The sequence below is a fragment of the Hemiscyllium ocellatum genome, chromosome 35, assembly GCF_020745735.1.
Source record: "Hemiscyllium ocellatum isolate sHemOce1 chromosome 35, sHemOce1.pat.X.cur, whole genome shotgun sequence".
In the NCBI taxonomy this organism is placed as follows: Eukaryota; Metazoa; Chordata; class Chondrichthyes; order Orectolobiformes; family Hemiscylliidae; genus Hemiscyllium; species Hemiscyllium ocellatum.
In genome coordinates, this window is record NC_083435.1 from 44224452 (window position 1) to 44242653 (window position 18202).

The 18202-nt window shown below is 44.7% G+C and overlaps 2 protein-coding genes across 3 annotated transcripts in view; one reads left to right on the forward strand and one right to left on the reverse strand.

Moving 5' to 3' along the window:
* The window catches only part of LOC132832517 (zinc finger protein 271-like), a 58322-nt gene that overhangs the window by 21683 nt on the left and 18437 nt on the right, over nt 1-18202 (reverse strand). The gene's annotated exons all lie outside the window — the stretch shown is intronic.
* Nucleotides 12124-15487, forward strand: LOC132832518 (zinc finger protein 271-like). Of its 2 annotated transcripts, XM_060850595.1 has the most exons (3): nt 12200-12217; nt 12804-12873; nt 13528-15487. In XM_060850595.1, exon 3 carries the CDS (start codon nt 14055-14057, stop codon nt 15093-15095), a length of 1041 nt encoding a protein of 346 aa, XP_060706578.1. In that variant the 5' UTR covers nt 12200-12217; nt 12804-12873; nt 13528-14054; the 3' UTR covers nt 15096-15487. The 2 variants fall into 2 exon arrangements, with proteins under 2 accessions (XP_060706577.1, XP_060706578.1); XM_060850594.1 differs by lacking the exon at nt 12804-12873 and having other exon boundaries at nt 12124-12217.

Genomic DNA, 18202 nt, shown 5'->3' on the forward strand with positions numbered 1-18202 from the left:
ATTGTCTGCAGGAATAGTACCAGAAGACTGGAGGATAGCAAATGTTGTTCCCTTGTTCAAGAAGGGAAGTAGAGACAGCCCTGGAAATTATAAATATGCGACTCTTACTTTGGTTGTGGGTAAAGTGTTGGAAAGGATGATAAGAGATAGGGTTTATAATCATCTAGAGAGGAATAGGCTGATTAGGGATAGTCTACACAGTTTAGTGAAGGGTAGGTCATGCATCACAAACCTTATTGAGCTCTTTGTGAAGGTGACCAAACAGGCAGATGAGGGTAAAGCAGTTGATGTGGTGTATATAGATTTCAGTAAGGTGTTTAATAAGGTTCCCCATGGTAGAATATTGCACAAAATACAGAGGAATGGGATTGAGGGTGATTTAGCAGTGTGGATCAGAAATGGGCGAGCTGAAAGAAGACAGAGGGCGGTAGTTAATGGGAAATATTCATTCAGGAGTTCAATTACTAGTGGAGTACCGCAAGGATCTATTTTGGGTTCACTGTTGTTTATCATTTTTATAAATGACCTGGATTATAGCTTAGAAGGATAGGTTAGTAAATTTGCGGTTGTCACTCAGGAGAGTAGAGTTGTGGATCGTGACGAAGAATGTTGTAGTTTACAGAGAGACATAAATAAGCTACAGAGTTTGGCTGAGAGGTGGCAAATGGAGTGTAATGTGGAAAAATGTGAGGTGATTCACTTTGGAAGGAGTAACAGGAATACAGAGTATTGGGTTAATGGTAAAATTCTTGGTAGTGTAGATGAGCAGAGAGAACTCGGTGTCCAGGTACATAGATCCTTGAAAGTTGCCGCTCAGGTTGAAAGGTTTGTTAAGAAGGCATATGGTGTGTTAGCTTTTATTGGTCGAGGGATTGAATTTTGGAACCATGAGGTCATGCTGTAACTGTACAAAACTCTGGTGTGGTCACATTTGGAATATTGTGTATAGTTCTGGTCACCACATTATAGAAAGGATGTGGAAGCTTTGGAGAGGGTTCAGAGGAGATTTACTAGGATGTTGCCTGCCATGGAGGAAAGGTCTTATGAGGAAAGGCTGAGGGACTTGAGGCTGCTTTCATTAAAGCAAAGAAGGTTGAGAGGTGACTTAATTGAGAGATGTAAGATAATCAGAGGGTTAGATAGGTTAGACAGTAAGAGCCTTTTTTCCTTGGATGATGATGGCTAGCGTGTAGCTTTAAACTGAGGGGTGATAGATATAGGACAGATGTTAGAGGTAGTTTCTTTACTCAGAGAGTAGTAGGGTCTTGGAATGCACTGCCTGCAACAGTAATAGACTCGCAAACTTTAAGGGCATTTAAATGGTATATGGACGAGAAATGAATCGTGTAGGTTAGGTGGGCTTCAGATTGGTTCCACAGCTTGGGCAACATCGAGGACCAAAGGGCCTGTCCTGCACTGTTATGTTCCATGCTCCTCAAGGCAGATCTGGAATGTGTTTTGATAAAAGGAAATAAAGAAATAAAAGGACACGAGTGCCACACCAAAGCAGATACAATCAACGAGGATAAGAATTTCCCCTCCAGTGAAGAGGAGAACAGTGCCGAAGAAGCTCATCATATGGTTCAGTCTGGAGGACTCAGAGGGAAATATCTTGACCCATAGTTGTAGACTCAAAAAAGAATCAGGCAGCCTGAGGAATACCTTGTTTTAAACAACAGGGGCATGGTGGTGCCAAAATCTTTGTACGATGTCATGCTCTGCAGGGACTTCCTATTTCTAATAACGCATAAGGTGACTGGGAAGGTTTGATGCTGTAGGACAATATGATAAAAACATAGAACTGGAACTCTATACATAATGTTCCATGATTTTGTTCTAGCTACCAAAATTAAAGCAGACGTAGTTCTCCCTACAACCTGAGGATCGTGGGGATGAAATATTAGCCTCTTGAGGAATTTGGTGTGGTTGGAGTAGCAGAGTTCATAAGAAAACTTATGAAAAAAGAATCCTACAGAAGCCTTTTTCATCAAACCGTTGGTGATAGCTGAAAGCTTCAGGTCAGCCACCAGTATCACGGTGAATCTTTTTCCTACTTTATGGCAAATATTAAAATGTTGGCAGAACTTTACAAATTCAGGGACACCTTAAACGATGCTATCAGAGACAGACTGGTGTATGGTTTGAGATGTGAAGAAATCCAAGAGAGATTACCGATGAAAAGTAACCGAGACTTCAAGAAACTTTAGTCTTAATGCAATTAGCAGCCAAGGAAGTTCAACAGCTAAGCTTGAACATGCGAGTTTATGTGTCGATGGTCAATGACCTTGCAAATGATTTGTCACACACCTCACATGTATATGGTTTCACGCCTGTTTGAATCCTTTTGTTAAATAGATGTCTTGGTGATTCAGAGATTAGTTTGTCACACACTTCACATTTAAATTGTTTTTCCTGTGTGCGTGTACTGCCATCTGCAGAGCTATCTTCACTGTGAGAATGATTTGTTACACAACTTACACCTGAATGGTTTTTGCTGTGGAAACACATTAGTGTATCCAGAACTCTGATGATGATGCAAGTAATTTGTCTCAAATCAGGAAGGGCTGATTCCTGATGAAGGGTTTTTGCCCAAAAGGTCAATTCTCCTGCTCCTCGGATGCTGCCTGACTTGCTGTGCTTTTCCAGCACCACATTCTCGACTTTGATCTCCAGCATCTGCAGTCCTCACGTTTTTCTAGTGGTTTATAAGGACTTCAGTCAGGCATTTGATGAGGTTCTGCATGGTAGACAGGTTAACAAGGTTACATTATGTGGAATTATGTGGACTCCCGATGAAGGGCTCTGGCCCGAAACTTCGAATTTCCTGTTCCTTGGATGCTGCCTAACCTGCTGTGCTTTAACCAGCAACACATTTTCAGCTACATTATGTGGAATACAGGGAGAACTATCCATGTGGATACACAACTGGCTTGAAGGTAGGAGATAAAGGTGGTGGAGGGTTGCTTTTAGGACAGGAGGCCTGTGACCAGCGGTGAGTCACAAGGGTCGGCACTGGGTACAGTTTTTTTTATATAAATGTTTTGGATGTGAACATCGGAGGTATAGTTAGTAAGTTTGCAGATGACACCAGAATTGGAGGTGTAGTGGACAACCAAGAAGGTTACCTCAGAGTACAACAGGATCTTGATGAGATGGACCGATGGGCTGGGGAGTAGCAGGTGGAGTTTAATTTCGATAAATGTGTAGTGTTGCATTTTGAAAAGGCAAATCAGGGCAGGATGTATACACTAGGAGAAAGTGAGGACTGCAGATGCTGGAGATCAGAGCTGAAAAATGTGTTGCTGGAAAAGCGCAGCAGGTCAGGCAGCATCAAAGAAGCAGGAGAATCGACGTTTTGGGCATAAGCCCTTCTTCAGGAACCTGTCGAGGGAGGAGGAGGATGTATACATTTAATGGTAAGGTCCTGGGGAATATTACCAAACAAAGAGACATTCTTTAAAGTGCAGTTGAAGATTGACAGGGTAGAGAAGAAGTATTTTGTACTCATGTATTTATTGGTCAGTGCATTGAGTGTAGGCATTGGGATGTAATGTTGCGGCTGTATAAGACATAAGTCAGGCCACTTTTGTGATACTGTGTTCAAGTCTGGTCTCTCTGCTTTAGGAAAGATGTTGTTAAACTTGGAAGGGGTCAGAAAAGATGTACAAGACGGTTGCCAGAGTTAGAGGGTTTGAACTGTAGGGAGAGGCTGAATAGGCTGGGACTGTTTTCCTTTGAGTGTTAAAGGCTGAGGGATGACCTTCTAGAAGTTTATAAAACCATGAGGGGCAGGTATCATCTGAGCAGCCAAGGTCTTTTCTCTAGTGTAGTGAAGTCCAAAACTAGAGGGCACAGGTTTAAGGCGAGAGGGGAAAGATTTAAAAGGCACGTAAGGAGCACCCTTTTCACGCAGAGGGTGGTATGTGATGAAATGAGCTCCCAGAGGAAGTGTGGAGGCTGGTGCAATTACTACATTTTAAAGGGCACCTGGATGGGCACTTGAACAAGAAGGGTTATAGGGACATGGGCCGAATGCTGGCAAATGGGATTAGATTAATTTAGGATACCTGAGTTGGTATGAATGAGTTGGACCGAAGGGCCTTTTTCCATGCTGTACATCTCCATGATTTCATAATGGTACAATTCTAAAAGGATGCAGTAATACTACGCTAAAATACTGAAGGTGGCAGGAGGACAGGTTGAGACAGTAGTTTGTGGCCGGATATCTCAGGGCCTGAACGGCTAGGCCCAGAGCCAGAATGGGCCTCATTGTCAGAAGTTTCCAACAAGCACCAAGACAGTGGCTGGTGGTGACAGGGGCACTACCTGCGAATCCTTTCATGTGTATCCAGACCCTCTGTGCCTCTGTATGCTGCCCCCAAAGTGGCTGTGGGGAGGGTTGGGGGAGTGGACGGGGGAGTTAATGACTGGGTCACATCTCCTTCTGGAACATATCATTGCAAAGGAGGTGTGGAGGGAGATGCAGTGGTTTCTCTTGAGGTTTATCTGAGCACGACTCTGGGACGAACATCGATTGTGCTTGAAAGACCATCATCTCAGTGAAAGATGTTCTTTGTTCTACCCGAAATGTGTTGGTCTTCCAGAGCAAGGAGTTGACCTCCATCATGTATTGCGAACTGGCATGTTCCAAGGTCCAGGACTGCATGCTGAGGGATGCACAAAAGCTAGGGACAGCTGCTGCCAAGGTGCAGTGGGGAAACTCTGAGGTCTTTCTGTCAAAGTATAATTGTGGTCTGTTCAATTGTCAGACGATGTCATTGTCTCAAATATATGTAAATAGTATCCTGCATAAGTAACTCGGAAAAATTGAGGACTGCAGATACTGGAGAGTCAAGCACAGCAGGTCATGCAGCATCCGAGGAGGAGAGTTGACGTTTCGGGCATAAGCCCTTCATCAGGAACGTGGAGGGGGAAGGGGGCTGAGATAAACAGAGGTATGAGGGTGGGGCTGGGGGGAAGTTGGGTAGGAAGGTGATAGATAGGTGAAGGTTGGAGGTGCTGGTGGAGATAGGTGAGAAAGAAGAGGGACAGGTCAAGAGGATGGTGCCGACTTTGAGGGATGGATTTGGGATGAGGTGGGGAGAGGGGAGATTTGGAAACTGGTGAAATCAATGTTGATGCCGTGTGGTTGTAGAGTCTCAAGGCAGAAGATGAGGCATTCTTCCTCCTGTTTGGCGGATGGCTTTCATTTGACAGTGGAGGAGGCCCAGGACTTGCATGAGCTTGGGGGAGTGGGATGGTGAGTCAAAGTGGTCAGCCAAAGGACAATGGGGTTGTTGGGCGTGTGTATCCCAGAGATGTTCCATGAACTGATCCACGAGTTGGTGTCCTGTCTCCCTGAGACCACACCGAGAGCAATAGTCACAGCAGATGAGGTTGGTGGATGTGCAGGAAAATCTCTGCTAAATGTGGAAGGATACTTTGAGTGGTGGTGAGGGGGGAGGTGTGGGTGTAGGTTTTACACCTCGTGATGGCAAGGGAAGGTGCAGGGTGTGGAGAGTTAATTGGTGGTGGTGGTGATGGTGATGGGGTGGGGGGGGGGTTGGCCTCTGCGGAATGCAGATAGGGTGGGGAGGGAAATATATATTTGGTGGTGAGATCTAACTGTAGGTGGCAGAAATGATGGAGGATAATGCACTGTATCCACAGATTTCTGGGGTGGAAGGTGAGGACTGGGAGGGTTCTATCCTTCTTGCGGTTGCAGGGGTGGGGCTCAAGGGTAGAGGTGCTGGAATTGGAGAAGATGTGCTGGAGGGCATTGTTGATCACGTGAGAGGTGAAATTGGGAAGTCTTTGACTGGAATTGCTCCTCCCGGGATTAGGTACGGTGGAGGCACAGGAATTGGGAGTAGGGGACTACGTTTTTAGAGGGGGGGTGAAGTTGGGAAGACATGTAGTCAAGGTAGCTGTGGAGTCAGTGAGTTTGATGTAGATATCGGTGTCGACTTGGTTGCTGGAGATGGAGAGGTCCAAGAAGGGGAGGGAGGTGTTGGAGAAGGTCCATGTGAACCTGAGGCCAGGGTAGAAGGTGATTATTAGGTTGATGAACTGTTCAACCTCTTCATGGCAGCATGTGGAGGCACCGCTACAGTAATCAATGAAGCTTTTAAAAAGGTGGGGATGTTGTGGGTCTCCTCCATCGCCAAATCAAAGCCACCCGGTTTGATTCATCTTCCGCCTTGGGAACCCAAAACCATGCGGCATCAACGGCATCTCTACTAGTTTCTAAATCTCTCCTTCCCCCAACACATCCCAGATCCAACCATCTGTGGGATATAGGAAATTTATGTTTCTTCTGCAATTCTAAAATTCATTTAATTCTAAAACATAACTGAACTCCATCAGTGCGTAATTGTTTCAGCCAAGAGCTGAGTCAACAAGAATGTGAACTCTGTGGAGGAAATACTAATTGGTTTGCTAAGAATGTAACAAATGGTAACCCTAGTTAGAAGGGCTTCGTGATAAGATGCTGTGAAAACAGACAGTTAAACTCAATATGCCTGTATAAACAGTTGATATAAACATCTGTTTCCCACTTTTACAGAAACACAGGAACAAAACACAATTAAACGAATCTTAATAATAAGATGCTGAGAGGAGCAGCACCAATGGAAGGAGTAAATAATGGTTAGGGAAGCAGGGAAAGGGCAAACAGCCCTGAGAATAGGAATGAGCATGTTTTTCACAGACAAGACCGGATAAGACATGAGGTAAGCAGGAGGGTCTCAGGGAAGTGGAGGATGTAAACAGGGGGGAAACAATGAAATAAGAAAAAAACATATAGGAACCAAATTGTATAAATATCGAGTATTTGTTGAATTTGGGGTGTGTTTTGTCCCTGCCTTGTGGACATCACACCCACTTGCAAGTGTGAAATAAAAGAGCTCTGCTGATTCAGATCTTGTCTCGGACTGAAATTATTGCAGTGAGTGAGCTTTGTTTCTCACAATTGGCGCCCAACGTGGGGCTGTCCGGGATGTTCTTCCATCGCCGGGGGGAGTGGCTGGCCCTGGACACTGGGAAGACGCGTCCCGTTCCCCATTGAGGAGCGGTCTCGTGTCCCGGTTTGGTCCACTCCCTTGGGCGACTGGTACGAATCCCACAAGAGAGACATCTGAATCAGACAGTGACAGGCAGTTGATAGAATATACGGCGGAAAAGGGCAGGCAACTCTGTGCACAGACCAAGGTAAGAAAAGTGACTTTTAAGTATTGCCTTGGTGGCTGGGATTGAGTTTTAGTAGTTAATAAGGCACTAACGAAGGAACTCAATATGGATTGTGCCGTGGGTAAGGGACAAGCCTCTGGGGATAACAAGGCAATGAAAGAGGAGGCGGGGTCCCTTGCAGTATACCTCCTGAAAGTTCGTTGGGGAGGATGTTGCGCGAATGGACACGCAATACTTGTACAAGGGTAAAGGATAAAAAGAAAATGATTAAATATTGTTGCTTTGTATGGACTAAGGAATCCATTTTTCGTCCCGCCGTCTTCTGGCCAAAGTATGGTTCAGACGAGGATTGGGTATGTCAGTATTTAGGATGTATGTGCATGCAAAGCAATCTTTTAGCCAAGAGGAGGCGGACTATGCATCCTGTTGGAAAGGCAGTTTGGGAATGCTGGTAGTGAAGACAAAGGATTCCCCCTCTGCCCCACCCAGTCCCTGGGATCCTCTTAGCTGTTTGCCCCCCCCCCCCCGCCCCCGTACCATAGAGTCAGATTAGGTGAAGATGGGGGAGGAGGGAGACAGACAGACAGGGACAGGGTCACAGGGGAATTGTTGTATATCCCCGATATAGGAAGTAATTTATGAGGGAGAGATTTAATTATCCTCTTAGGACTGGAGATTGGAATTCAGGAAAAAGAATTAGTTGTATAAATGGCAATGTTGACAGAGGATATGGAGAGAGAGATAGACCCTATTGTATGGGCTAGGGAAGGGAATCGTGGAGAACTACAGATCCCTCCCCTTGAAGTAAATTTAGAAAGGAAAGGGGACATTGTCTGTGAGCGACAATATCCCATTTCCACAGAAGGTAAACGAGGACTGCAGCCAGTAATTGAGGGACTGATTATAGATTGAGTAAGATCCCTCATGACCACAAATGGTTTAGTGTGATAGATTTAAAGGATGTCTTTTGGGCTTGTCCCTTGGTGGAGGAAAGTAGGAATTTGTTCACCTTTGAATGGGAAGACCCCAAGACAGGACAGACACAGCAATACTGGTGGACTGTGCTCCCCAGGGGTTTACAGAATCCCCAAATTTATTTGGACAAATGTTGAACAAAATGATGATGCGAGAGATTATGGCTGTCCTACACCAAGGCAGTCATTGGGGAGTACAAGCAATGTGTGATTTAGTTCTTAGGGAATATGGATGTAAAGGAATATATACAAGTGATAATCAGCAGAAAAGTAAATAAAAAAGTCTTGAGAAAACAGACCCCAGGAGGAAGAGACCCAGGATTGAGACCCTTCCAGAGTATACAAGTAGATTATACTGAGTTACCCAGGGGAGGGAGACTAAAATATATGTTGGTCATAGTAGATCATTTATCCGGTTGGGTTGAGGCATACCCCCTAGCTACTGCCACTGCGAGTGGGGTATCTAAAACAATATTGGAAACACTCAAACGACAGCTCTCTAACTTGATAATAAAAACCAGACTCCCTTGGACCAAATGTTTACCTATAGCTCTTTTGCGAGTACGAACAGCCCCAAGGAAAGATTTGGGACTATCCCCCTATGAAATCTTATTTGAATGACCTTATCTGGGAACGAATGGAGAATTGCCAATTCCTGAAACTAAAAATTTGTTCTTAAAGAAGTATATACTGGGCTTGTCCTTCTCTTTGTCTTTCCTCAGGAAACAGGGTTTATTGGCACAGACTCCACCCCTGGAATTCACCGTTCATCCCATCCAGCCGGGAGATTGGGTCTGAGTAAAATCATGGACAGGGACTAAATTGCAGCCGGACTGGGAAGGGCCGCACCAGGCTCTTTTGACCACCGAGACGGCGATACGGACAGCGGAGAAAGGCTGGACTCACTACAATCGGATCAAAGGGCCAGTGGAATCTCCAGTTGAGGAAGAGGTCTGGACAGCCGAATCAACGCAAGACCCGCTGAAACTCAGACTAAAGAGACTTTGAGTAACTGATTATACAGCGGCGACGCGAGCGCGGGATTATTTCTGTAGGATTGTATATTAAGTTGTTTTGTGCATCAGCATGATGTTTAAAGTACCGGGACTGTTTAGAGTTATGATGCTTGCCCTCTTAGTATTGGGATTTTGTCAAATATCCTTTTCATATGTATTATAAATGGTTCCTGAGTCAGATAATCCACAAGTAATAGACGCTGATGCATGCAGCTTAGTCAATTGTGGGAATGTAGATAATCAAAGGCAGTACCACAGCTCTGAGATACATCTTAAGTCCTACGGGGATGGCCTTGGGGATGGTCCTTGGTATAATGGTCTCGTTACAGTACACCGGACCCCCTTTCCACCAGCTCACGATTGTCCCGATTAAAAAGTGTAACCCGATATACCTAACGATAAAGAAAACCACAGGGCACAAGGCAATTCTGGTGCGGCGGGGGCACCTCTCAGATACAATTAAATGAAACATTTGGGATACAAATGAAAGCAAGTGGAAAACATTTCGTGGGCTGTTGTTTTCGAATTAGCGTAGGACAGGGAACATGGGCGGAATTACTGGGTAATGAGATACAACCTTTCACCCCTCCCACTGATCCGAAAGTAGTAAAAATTATAGAGGTAAAGGAATTGAAACAGACTATCGAAATAGAAACTGGGTACGGGAATGCAAATGCCTGGGTTGAATGGGTAAAGTATACTGTAAAAAAGTCTGAACAAAAGCAATTGCTATGCATGTGCCTCCGGTAGGCCAGTGGCCCAGGTGGTTTCCTTTCCGCTCGGGGTGGAAGCGAGACAGGCAGGGCATGAAATGTATGATAGCCCTGTATCAGGATGAAACTGCATGGAATGATAGGAACTGTACCTCCCTATCTCTGACGTTCCCTCCCTTGGAGAAGAAAGATGCAAAAGTTCCCCCCACATTTTCCTCCACAGTTGGAAATCACACGACGTTTGTGCATAGACGAGGAACAAGTCGGTCTAGAGATTTGGGGGAGCTGAAATTGTGTACAGAGATTAAAAATGTTACCAAAACGAAGAAAGGAGGGAACTATTCAGCACTAAAGGTTCCCCGAGCGGATCTGTGGTGGTACTGTGGAGGCAAAATGTTGAGACCCACCCTCCCTCCGGATTGGAGAGGGATATGTACAATTGTACAATTGGCAATTCCATTTACCCTGGCATTTGAGAAGGAAAAGATAGTAGGGAAAAAGGGAAGGGGTAAGAGATCACTGTTAGACACTTCTTTCGATGACAGGATTTATCTCGATTCGGTAGGAGTCCCTAGGGGGGTACCTGATGAGTTCAAGGCTCGTAATCAGATTGCAGCAGGCTTTGAGTCAGCTCTCTTTTGGTGGGTAACAATTAACAAAAATGTAGATTGGATAAATTACATTTTCTATAATCAACAGCGATTTATAAATTATACAAGGGATGCGGTTAAAGAAATATCAGACCAGCTTGATGCAACAAGTAGGATGACATGGGAAAATAGAATGCCCTTGATATGATTTTAGCAGAAAAAGGGTGTGTGTGTGAGATGTTAGGAGGAAGCTGTTGTATCATACCCTGTATACGAGGGCTCACCCAGAGACTGATTGAGACAGCCTTAATGAAACAGATGTCCTTAAAAGGAAATCAGACAGAAGAACTTTATCAACTAAATATTAAGGAGATGAGTGAGACCAAGATGGATGAAATTTCCTGAATGTGGCTTGCGAATTTCGGGAGCAATGCTTAAAAGAACAAAATGCAGAAGGTAACAAATGGTAAAGAATGAAAAAGGGGCAATTGTGGGATATAGGAAATTTATGTTTCTTCTGCAATTCTAAAATTCATTTAATTCTAAAAAATAACTTAACTCCATCAGTGCGTAATTGTTTCAGCCAGGAGCTGAGTCAACAAGAATGTGAACTCTGTGGAGGAAATGCTAATTGGTTTGCTAAGGATGTAACAAATGGTAACCCTAGTTAGAAGGGCTTCGTGATAAGATGCTGTGAAAACAGACAGTTAAATTCAATATGCCTGTATAAACAGTTGATATAAACATCTGTTTCCCACTTTTACAGAAACACAGGAACAAAACACAATTAAACGAATCTTAATAATAAGATGCTGAGAGGAGCAGCACCAATGGAAGGAGTAAATAATGGTTAGGGAAGCAGGGTAAGGGCAAACAGCCCTGAGAATAGGAATGAGCATGTTTTTCACAGACAAGACCGGATAAGACATGAGATAAGCAGGAGGGTCTCAGGGAAGTGGAGGATGTAAACAGGGGGGGGGGAAACAATGAAATAAGAAAAAATATGTGGTAACCAAATTGTATAAATATCGAGTATTTGTTGAATTCGGTGTTTTTTGTCCCTGCCTTGTGGACATCACACCCACTTGCAAGTGTGAAATAAATGACACTACTGATTCAGATCTTGTCTCGGACTGAAATTATTGCAGTGTGTGAGCTTTGTTTCTCACACATCCAACTCAGCACAGCCCTCTTGACCTGCCTAACTTCCTTCCCACCTTCCTGCTCCACCCTCCCCACTGACCTATCACAATTATTCCCCACCTGTATGTATCCATCACCTTCATATGTATCTTCCCCCAGCCCCAACCCTCTATTTATCTCTAAGCTCCCTCTCCTTTCACATTCCTGATGAAGGGCCCCCGTCCTTCAATTTTCCGGATGAAGGGCTTATGCCTGGAATGTCGACTCTCCTGTTCCTCGGATACTGCTTGACCTGCTGTGTCACACATTTTGAATTCAGCAGAAGAAAGAAATGCATTTGGCTTTTGCAACTGCGAGGAATATCAGATCAACATTTGTCTTTCTTGATATGCAAAGATTATAGAGAACTTCCCTAGCACCTGTGTAAGATTTGTGTTACGCATATTTTTGCAGTAAAAAAGTTGCTCCAGAAATATTTGGATTGACTGTGAGAGACGTCAATCAGAGAGTCCACCCACTCTGCCCATTGTCTCCTCTTCCTCTTCCAGAGCTGGTTCACTTCCTATAGGGACTGAAAACCAAGTGAGGAGATGGTGAGTGAAGGGGCAGCTTTTATACAAATTGTATCCCATAATATCCACACCAATCTTCAGGCAGTCTGACTATCCTGTGGGTAATCAGGGGTGGAAATGTCCCTTATGCTGTGTGAGAAGATCCAGCTGAGAGAGCTGTTTACTCGGTGCTTTGTGCTGAACTGTGTGACTGGAGCTGTGTGTTGGATATTGAGTGTGTTTATTGGAAGCAAATCCCTCTGATTCCCAGGCTGAGGTTTATTCCTGAATATAAGAAGGTGAGGTGTCATTATCTGGGAGGTGCAGAGTGTCTGAGGATTCTTACTGATTTCCTGGTGTTCGGTTATATGTGTGTTGGGAGCTGGTTATTCTCCTGTGGACTGTTTTTTTTCTCTGGGGACATTTCCGAGAACTTCCTTCCTAGCTGCGTTTAGGGTGGAACTGTTCTGTTTGTGTGTGTAGGATCCGGATGGTTCCTGTCTTTTCAAATCCTGCTAAGTCCTCCAACCACCCAATCTCTACCATCTCATTAGAAAAGAGAAAAAAGATGTGTGTCTATATATTTTCGCTCAGCTCCTTGCATCCAATTTTCATTTTTCATTCACAGAATGTGGATGTCGCTCACTATGGCATCATTTGTTAAGAATTAACTAACCACTGTGGATCTGGAGTCACATGTAAGCAAATATCCTTCCCTGAAGAAGGGCTTGTGCCTGAAATATCGATTCTCCTGCTCCTCGGATGCTGCCTGACCTGCTGTGGTTTTAAGGCACCATACAAAATTCAAATGTTGTTGAATATATTGAAAAATTTCACCTGAAAGCCTCAGATGTATCCAAAGCTTGGGTTTGGATTTATTTGTTTTCCTAGTGCTGTACCTGATAGATTGCACGCACCAAATTCAGCTAAAAGGGTGCAGTATGTCTACTTTCCCGAGTTAAAGCAGAATCTTTGAATCTGTTGCACTGAAGCAATATTATCCTCAGCGTCTCGGCACTTCCTGCCCAGTGTGTTCACTTCAAATAATATTGGGAAACAAAGGAGAAATTTCTAAATCTGCACTAAACTGTCTTTCTCCTGAGTGTTTTTTAAACTGAAATGGTGAAACTGGTCTTTGCCAGTATGACACAAGATCATCATGAATTGAGAGCCCGTTTTACAGTCTGTCCAACTGTCTCTTCCATTGTCCTCATGGCGTCTAGGAAGATGCAGTCTGGGCTGAGGAAACAAAGTAGCCACATTGTCTGCCATGGTCACTATCCAGTGGCAGGCCCTTCAGCAAAGGGGGGAAGGAGTTGAAGGAAATCATGTTTCCTTTTCCTGTTTTACAGATGGTTTGCACTGTGCTACACCACAGAAGAAGGACAGGATAGACCTTGCAAACAGAGGTTGATCATCACCCAAGGAACAGCTGCAAAGCAGATAGATACTGACCACTACCTAAGGAACAACTGTGGAAAGGCATTCAGTTCCTTCATAGCGTTGCCCAACACAGAAGGCTAGGCAGTGAAACATCATCTAGAAATCTGAAGGGTCGGGTGGACTTTGACACATCATCAGATCTGAAACTGGTCAGTGGTGAGCAGCTTTCTATTCGAACCAAGCTTGCTGAAGGTTGGGCTGTGGGTGATTGGTCAGGGTCAGGCTGGGAAGAAGTGTGAGTGACCTCAAGTGTGGAGAGAGCTTCAGTCATTCATCGAACCTCATGAACCACTGACTCACTCCTGCATGTGAGAAGCTGTTCCCAAGTGAGGAAGACTCCACAGGCTGATCAGATCTCTGACCAGACAAGCTTCCTCCGTTATTCATACAAACTGACCAGACAAGCTTCCTTCGTTATTCATACAAAGTTAGCAACATGGAAGGAAAACCATTTAAGTGTGAGGTGTGCAATAAATCGTTCTCCCATTCGTCTTACTTTCGCATACATCAACGCATTCACACGGGAGAGAAACCATTTGAGTGTGGGGAATGCAAAAAATCGTTTGTCCAGTCGTCATACCTCCGCAGACACCAACGCAGTCACACTGGGGAGAAACCATTCACGTGTGAGGTGTGTAACAGAGGATTCTCCGAACTATCAAGCCTCGTGAATCACCGACGTATTCACACAGGAGAGAAACCATTCATGTGTGAGGTGTGTGACAAATCATTCTCGAGGTTATCAAATCTCCTTGCACACCAACGCACTCATACAGGGGAGAAACCATTCAAATGTGAGGTGTGTAACAGAGGATTCACAGAACTCTCAAGCCTCATGAATCACCGACGCATTCACACAGGAGAGAAGCCATTCACTTGCGAGGTGTGTGATAAATCATTCTCGACATCATCAAACTTCCTTGCACATCAACGCACTCATACAGGGGAGAAGCCATTCAAATGTGAGGTTTGCAATCAAGCTTTTGTGAAAGCATCCAATCTCCTGATACACCAGAGAATTCACACAGGGGAGAGACCTTTCAAGTGTGTGGTTTGTAACCAATCCTTTTTGAAATCTGGGAACCTTCGTGTCCACCAACGCATGCACACAGGGGAAAGACCATTCAAGTGTAAAGTGTGTAACAGGGACTTTGCGCAGTCATCGGCTCTTGTAGGTCACTACCGCCTTCACACAGGTGAGAAGCCATTCAGGTGTGAGGTGTGTGACAGATCATTCGCAAGATCATCAACGCTGCGCACCCACCAACGCATTCACACTGGGGAGAAGCCGTTCATGTGTGAGGTATGTGACAAATCCTTCTCGAGGTCATCACAGCTTCTGCTGCATCAGAGGATTCACACAGGAGAGAAACCCTTTAAATGCGAGGTGTGTGACAAGGCTTTCACACTGGCATCGACACTCGGGAATCACCGACACAGTCACGTTGGAGAGACGCCGTTCGGATGTGACGTCTGAGAAGACTCTTTCCTGAAGTCGTCACACCCTGTGTGTGTACCAGTGCATTCACACAGATGGGAAACCATTCAGGTGCAATATTTGTGATGCAGTTTTCACCCTCTCCTCCGTTCTCCCAAATCAGCAGCGGATCCACATGGGAAAAGCAATTCAAATGTGAAGCATGTGACAAGTCATTCTCTTACTCATCAACAGACCGCGTGTTCACATGGGATAGATGATCATGGCTGCGTATGCTGCGAATCTTCCCTTCTGGGAGGCAATGGCCAAGTGAAATTATTGCTGGACACCCAGCTAGAAACCCAGCTAATGTTCTGGGGACCTGGATTTAAAACCCACCATGACAGATGGTGGAATTTGAATTCAATAAAAATCTGGAATTAAGAATCTAATATTGACTACAAATTCAATGTTGACTGCTGGGAAAAATCCATCTGGTTCACGAGTGTGCTTTATTGGAGGAAACCGCCATCCTTACCTGGTCTGGCTGGCATGTGACTCCAGACCCACAGGTCTGTGGTTGACTCGACAATTAAGGATAGATTAGATTAAATTCCCTACAGTGTGGAAACAGTCCCAACAAGTCCACACCGATCCTCCAAAGAGCAACCCACTCAGACCCATTTCCCTCTAACGATTAGACCTAACACTATGGTCAATTTAGCATGGCCAATTCACCTAACCTGCACATCTTTGGACTGTGGGAGGAAACCAGAGCACCTGGAGGAAACCCACGCAGACACAGGGAGAACATGCAAACTCCACACAGACAGTTGCCCGAGGCTGGAATTGAACCTGGGTCCCTGGTGCTGTGAGGCAGCAGTGCTAACCACTGAGCCACCGTGCTGCCCATAGACAATAAATGTTGGCCTAGCCAATGAAACCCTCATCCTGATGTAGGTTTGCTCACTGAGCTGGAAGGTTAATTTTCAGATGTTTTGTCACCACACTAGGTAACATCATCAGGGATCCTCCGGATGAAGCACTGGTGGTATGGCCCACTTTTTCTTTATGCTTGTAGCTTTCCTTGGGTTGGTGATGTCATCTCCTGTGGTGATGTCATTTCCTGATCGTTTTCTTAGGGGGTGGGAAATGAGATCCAAGCCAATGTGTTTGTTGATAGAGTTCCGGACTTTATCCAACTGGAACTCTACCAACAAATACATTGATTTGGATCCCATTTACCACCCCCAGAGAAAAAGATCAGGAATTGACATCACCACAGGAGATGACATCACCAACCCAAGGAAACCTAAACCCATAAATAAAAAGTGGGCGATACCACCATTGCTTCATCCGGAGTCTCAATGATAATGTTATCTAGTATGGTGATGAGCCATCTGAAAACGAACCTTCCTGTTCAGCGAGTGAACCTACATCCAGAACCTCAACCTGAGCTACAAATCTTCTCAAATCTTGCGAACATCCTCATCCCATGATTACATTTAAAAAAATTAAAAAGGTGATTGCTGCAGAGGATCCACATGGGGGAGGTATCTTGTGGTCTGAGATTTGTGCAAAAGCATTTGGAACATCTTTGACCCATCTGGGATATGGGCTAAGTGACAGATGGATGAACACATCCAGTATGATCTTTGTGGTAAGATTTTCACTCAGTCTTCTGGTCACCTCAAGCATCAGTGGGTCCAGATTTCGGAGTGAAACCATTCAAGTATGAGGTGTGTGACAAGACTTTCACAAAGTCAGCATATCTCCGGGTCCATTAAACAGGGGAGAAATATTTCCAGTGTATGTTCTATAATAAAGCCTCCACATTGTTGCCTGACTTCCTGAAACATCAATGAGACACACAGGAGGTAAACCCTTCCACTGTGACATGTATCAGGATTGTTTCCCCTCGTTTCTCACATGTCACACAGAATTGGAGCCAAGTCACTTGATTCTATTTCAGTGAGAATTGTATGTGTTGTTTACCTTCCAATGAGGTTCCAAATAACTCTCTGAAACCTCTCCAAACATCAGTCCAAATGTTTAAAGAATACCGTTTTAGCCTTTGACTTGATCACGAAACACCAAGAGAAGATATCAATATACATAGAAGCTCCTGTACAAACTGAGCACTTTTTCACAGTAGTATCAGGTACAAATAAGAGGTACAGTCAGTAGGTTTGCAGATGACACCAAAACTGGAGGTGTAGTGGACAGCAAAGAGGGTTACCTCAGATTCCAACAGGATGTGGACCAGATGGGCCAATGGACTGAGAAGTGGCAGATAGAATTTAATTCAGATAAATGTGAGGTGCTGCATTTTGGGAAAGCAAACCTTAGCAGGACCTATACACTTAATGGTAAGGTCGTAGGGAGTGTTGTTGAACACAGAGACCTTGAAGTGCAGGTTCATAGCTCCTTGAAAGTAGAGTCGCAGGTAGATAGGGTAGTGAAGAAGGCATTTGGTATGCTTTCCTTTATTGGTCAGAGTATTGAGTACAGGAGTTGGGAGGTCATGTTGCGGCTGTACAGGACATTGGGTAGGCCACTGTTGGAATATTGTGTGCAGTTCTGGTCTCCTTCCTATCGGAAGGATGTTGTGAAACTTGAAAGGGTTCAGAAAAGATTTACAAGGATGTTGTCAGGGTTGGAGGATTTGAGCTACAGGGAGAGGCTGAACAGGCTGGTGCTGTTTTCCCTGGAGTGTCGGAGGCTGAGGGGTGACCTTATAGAGGTTACAAAATTATGAGGGGCATGGATAGGATAAATAGACAAAGCCTTTTCCCTGGGGTCGGGGAGTCCAGAACTAGAGGGCATAGGTTTAGGGTGAGAGGGGAAAGATATAAAAGAGATCTAAGTGGCAACTTTTTCACGCAGGGGGTGGTACGTGAATAGAATGAGCTGTCAGAGGATGTGGTGGATCTGATACAATTGCAACATTTAAGAGGCATTTGGATGTGAATATGAATAGGAAGGGTTTGGAAGGCTATGGGCCGGGTGCTGGCAGGTGGGACTAGATTAGGTTGGGATATCTGGTTGGCATGGACGAGTTGGATCGAAGGGTCTATTTCCATGCTGTACATCTCTATGACGAAGTCACTGACTCTCACTCTTGAGCAAGAAGACAATCAGATAGAAATACTTCAGCTTCTGATCAA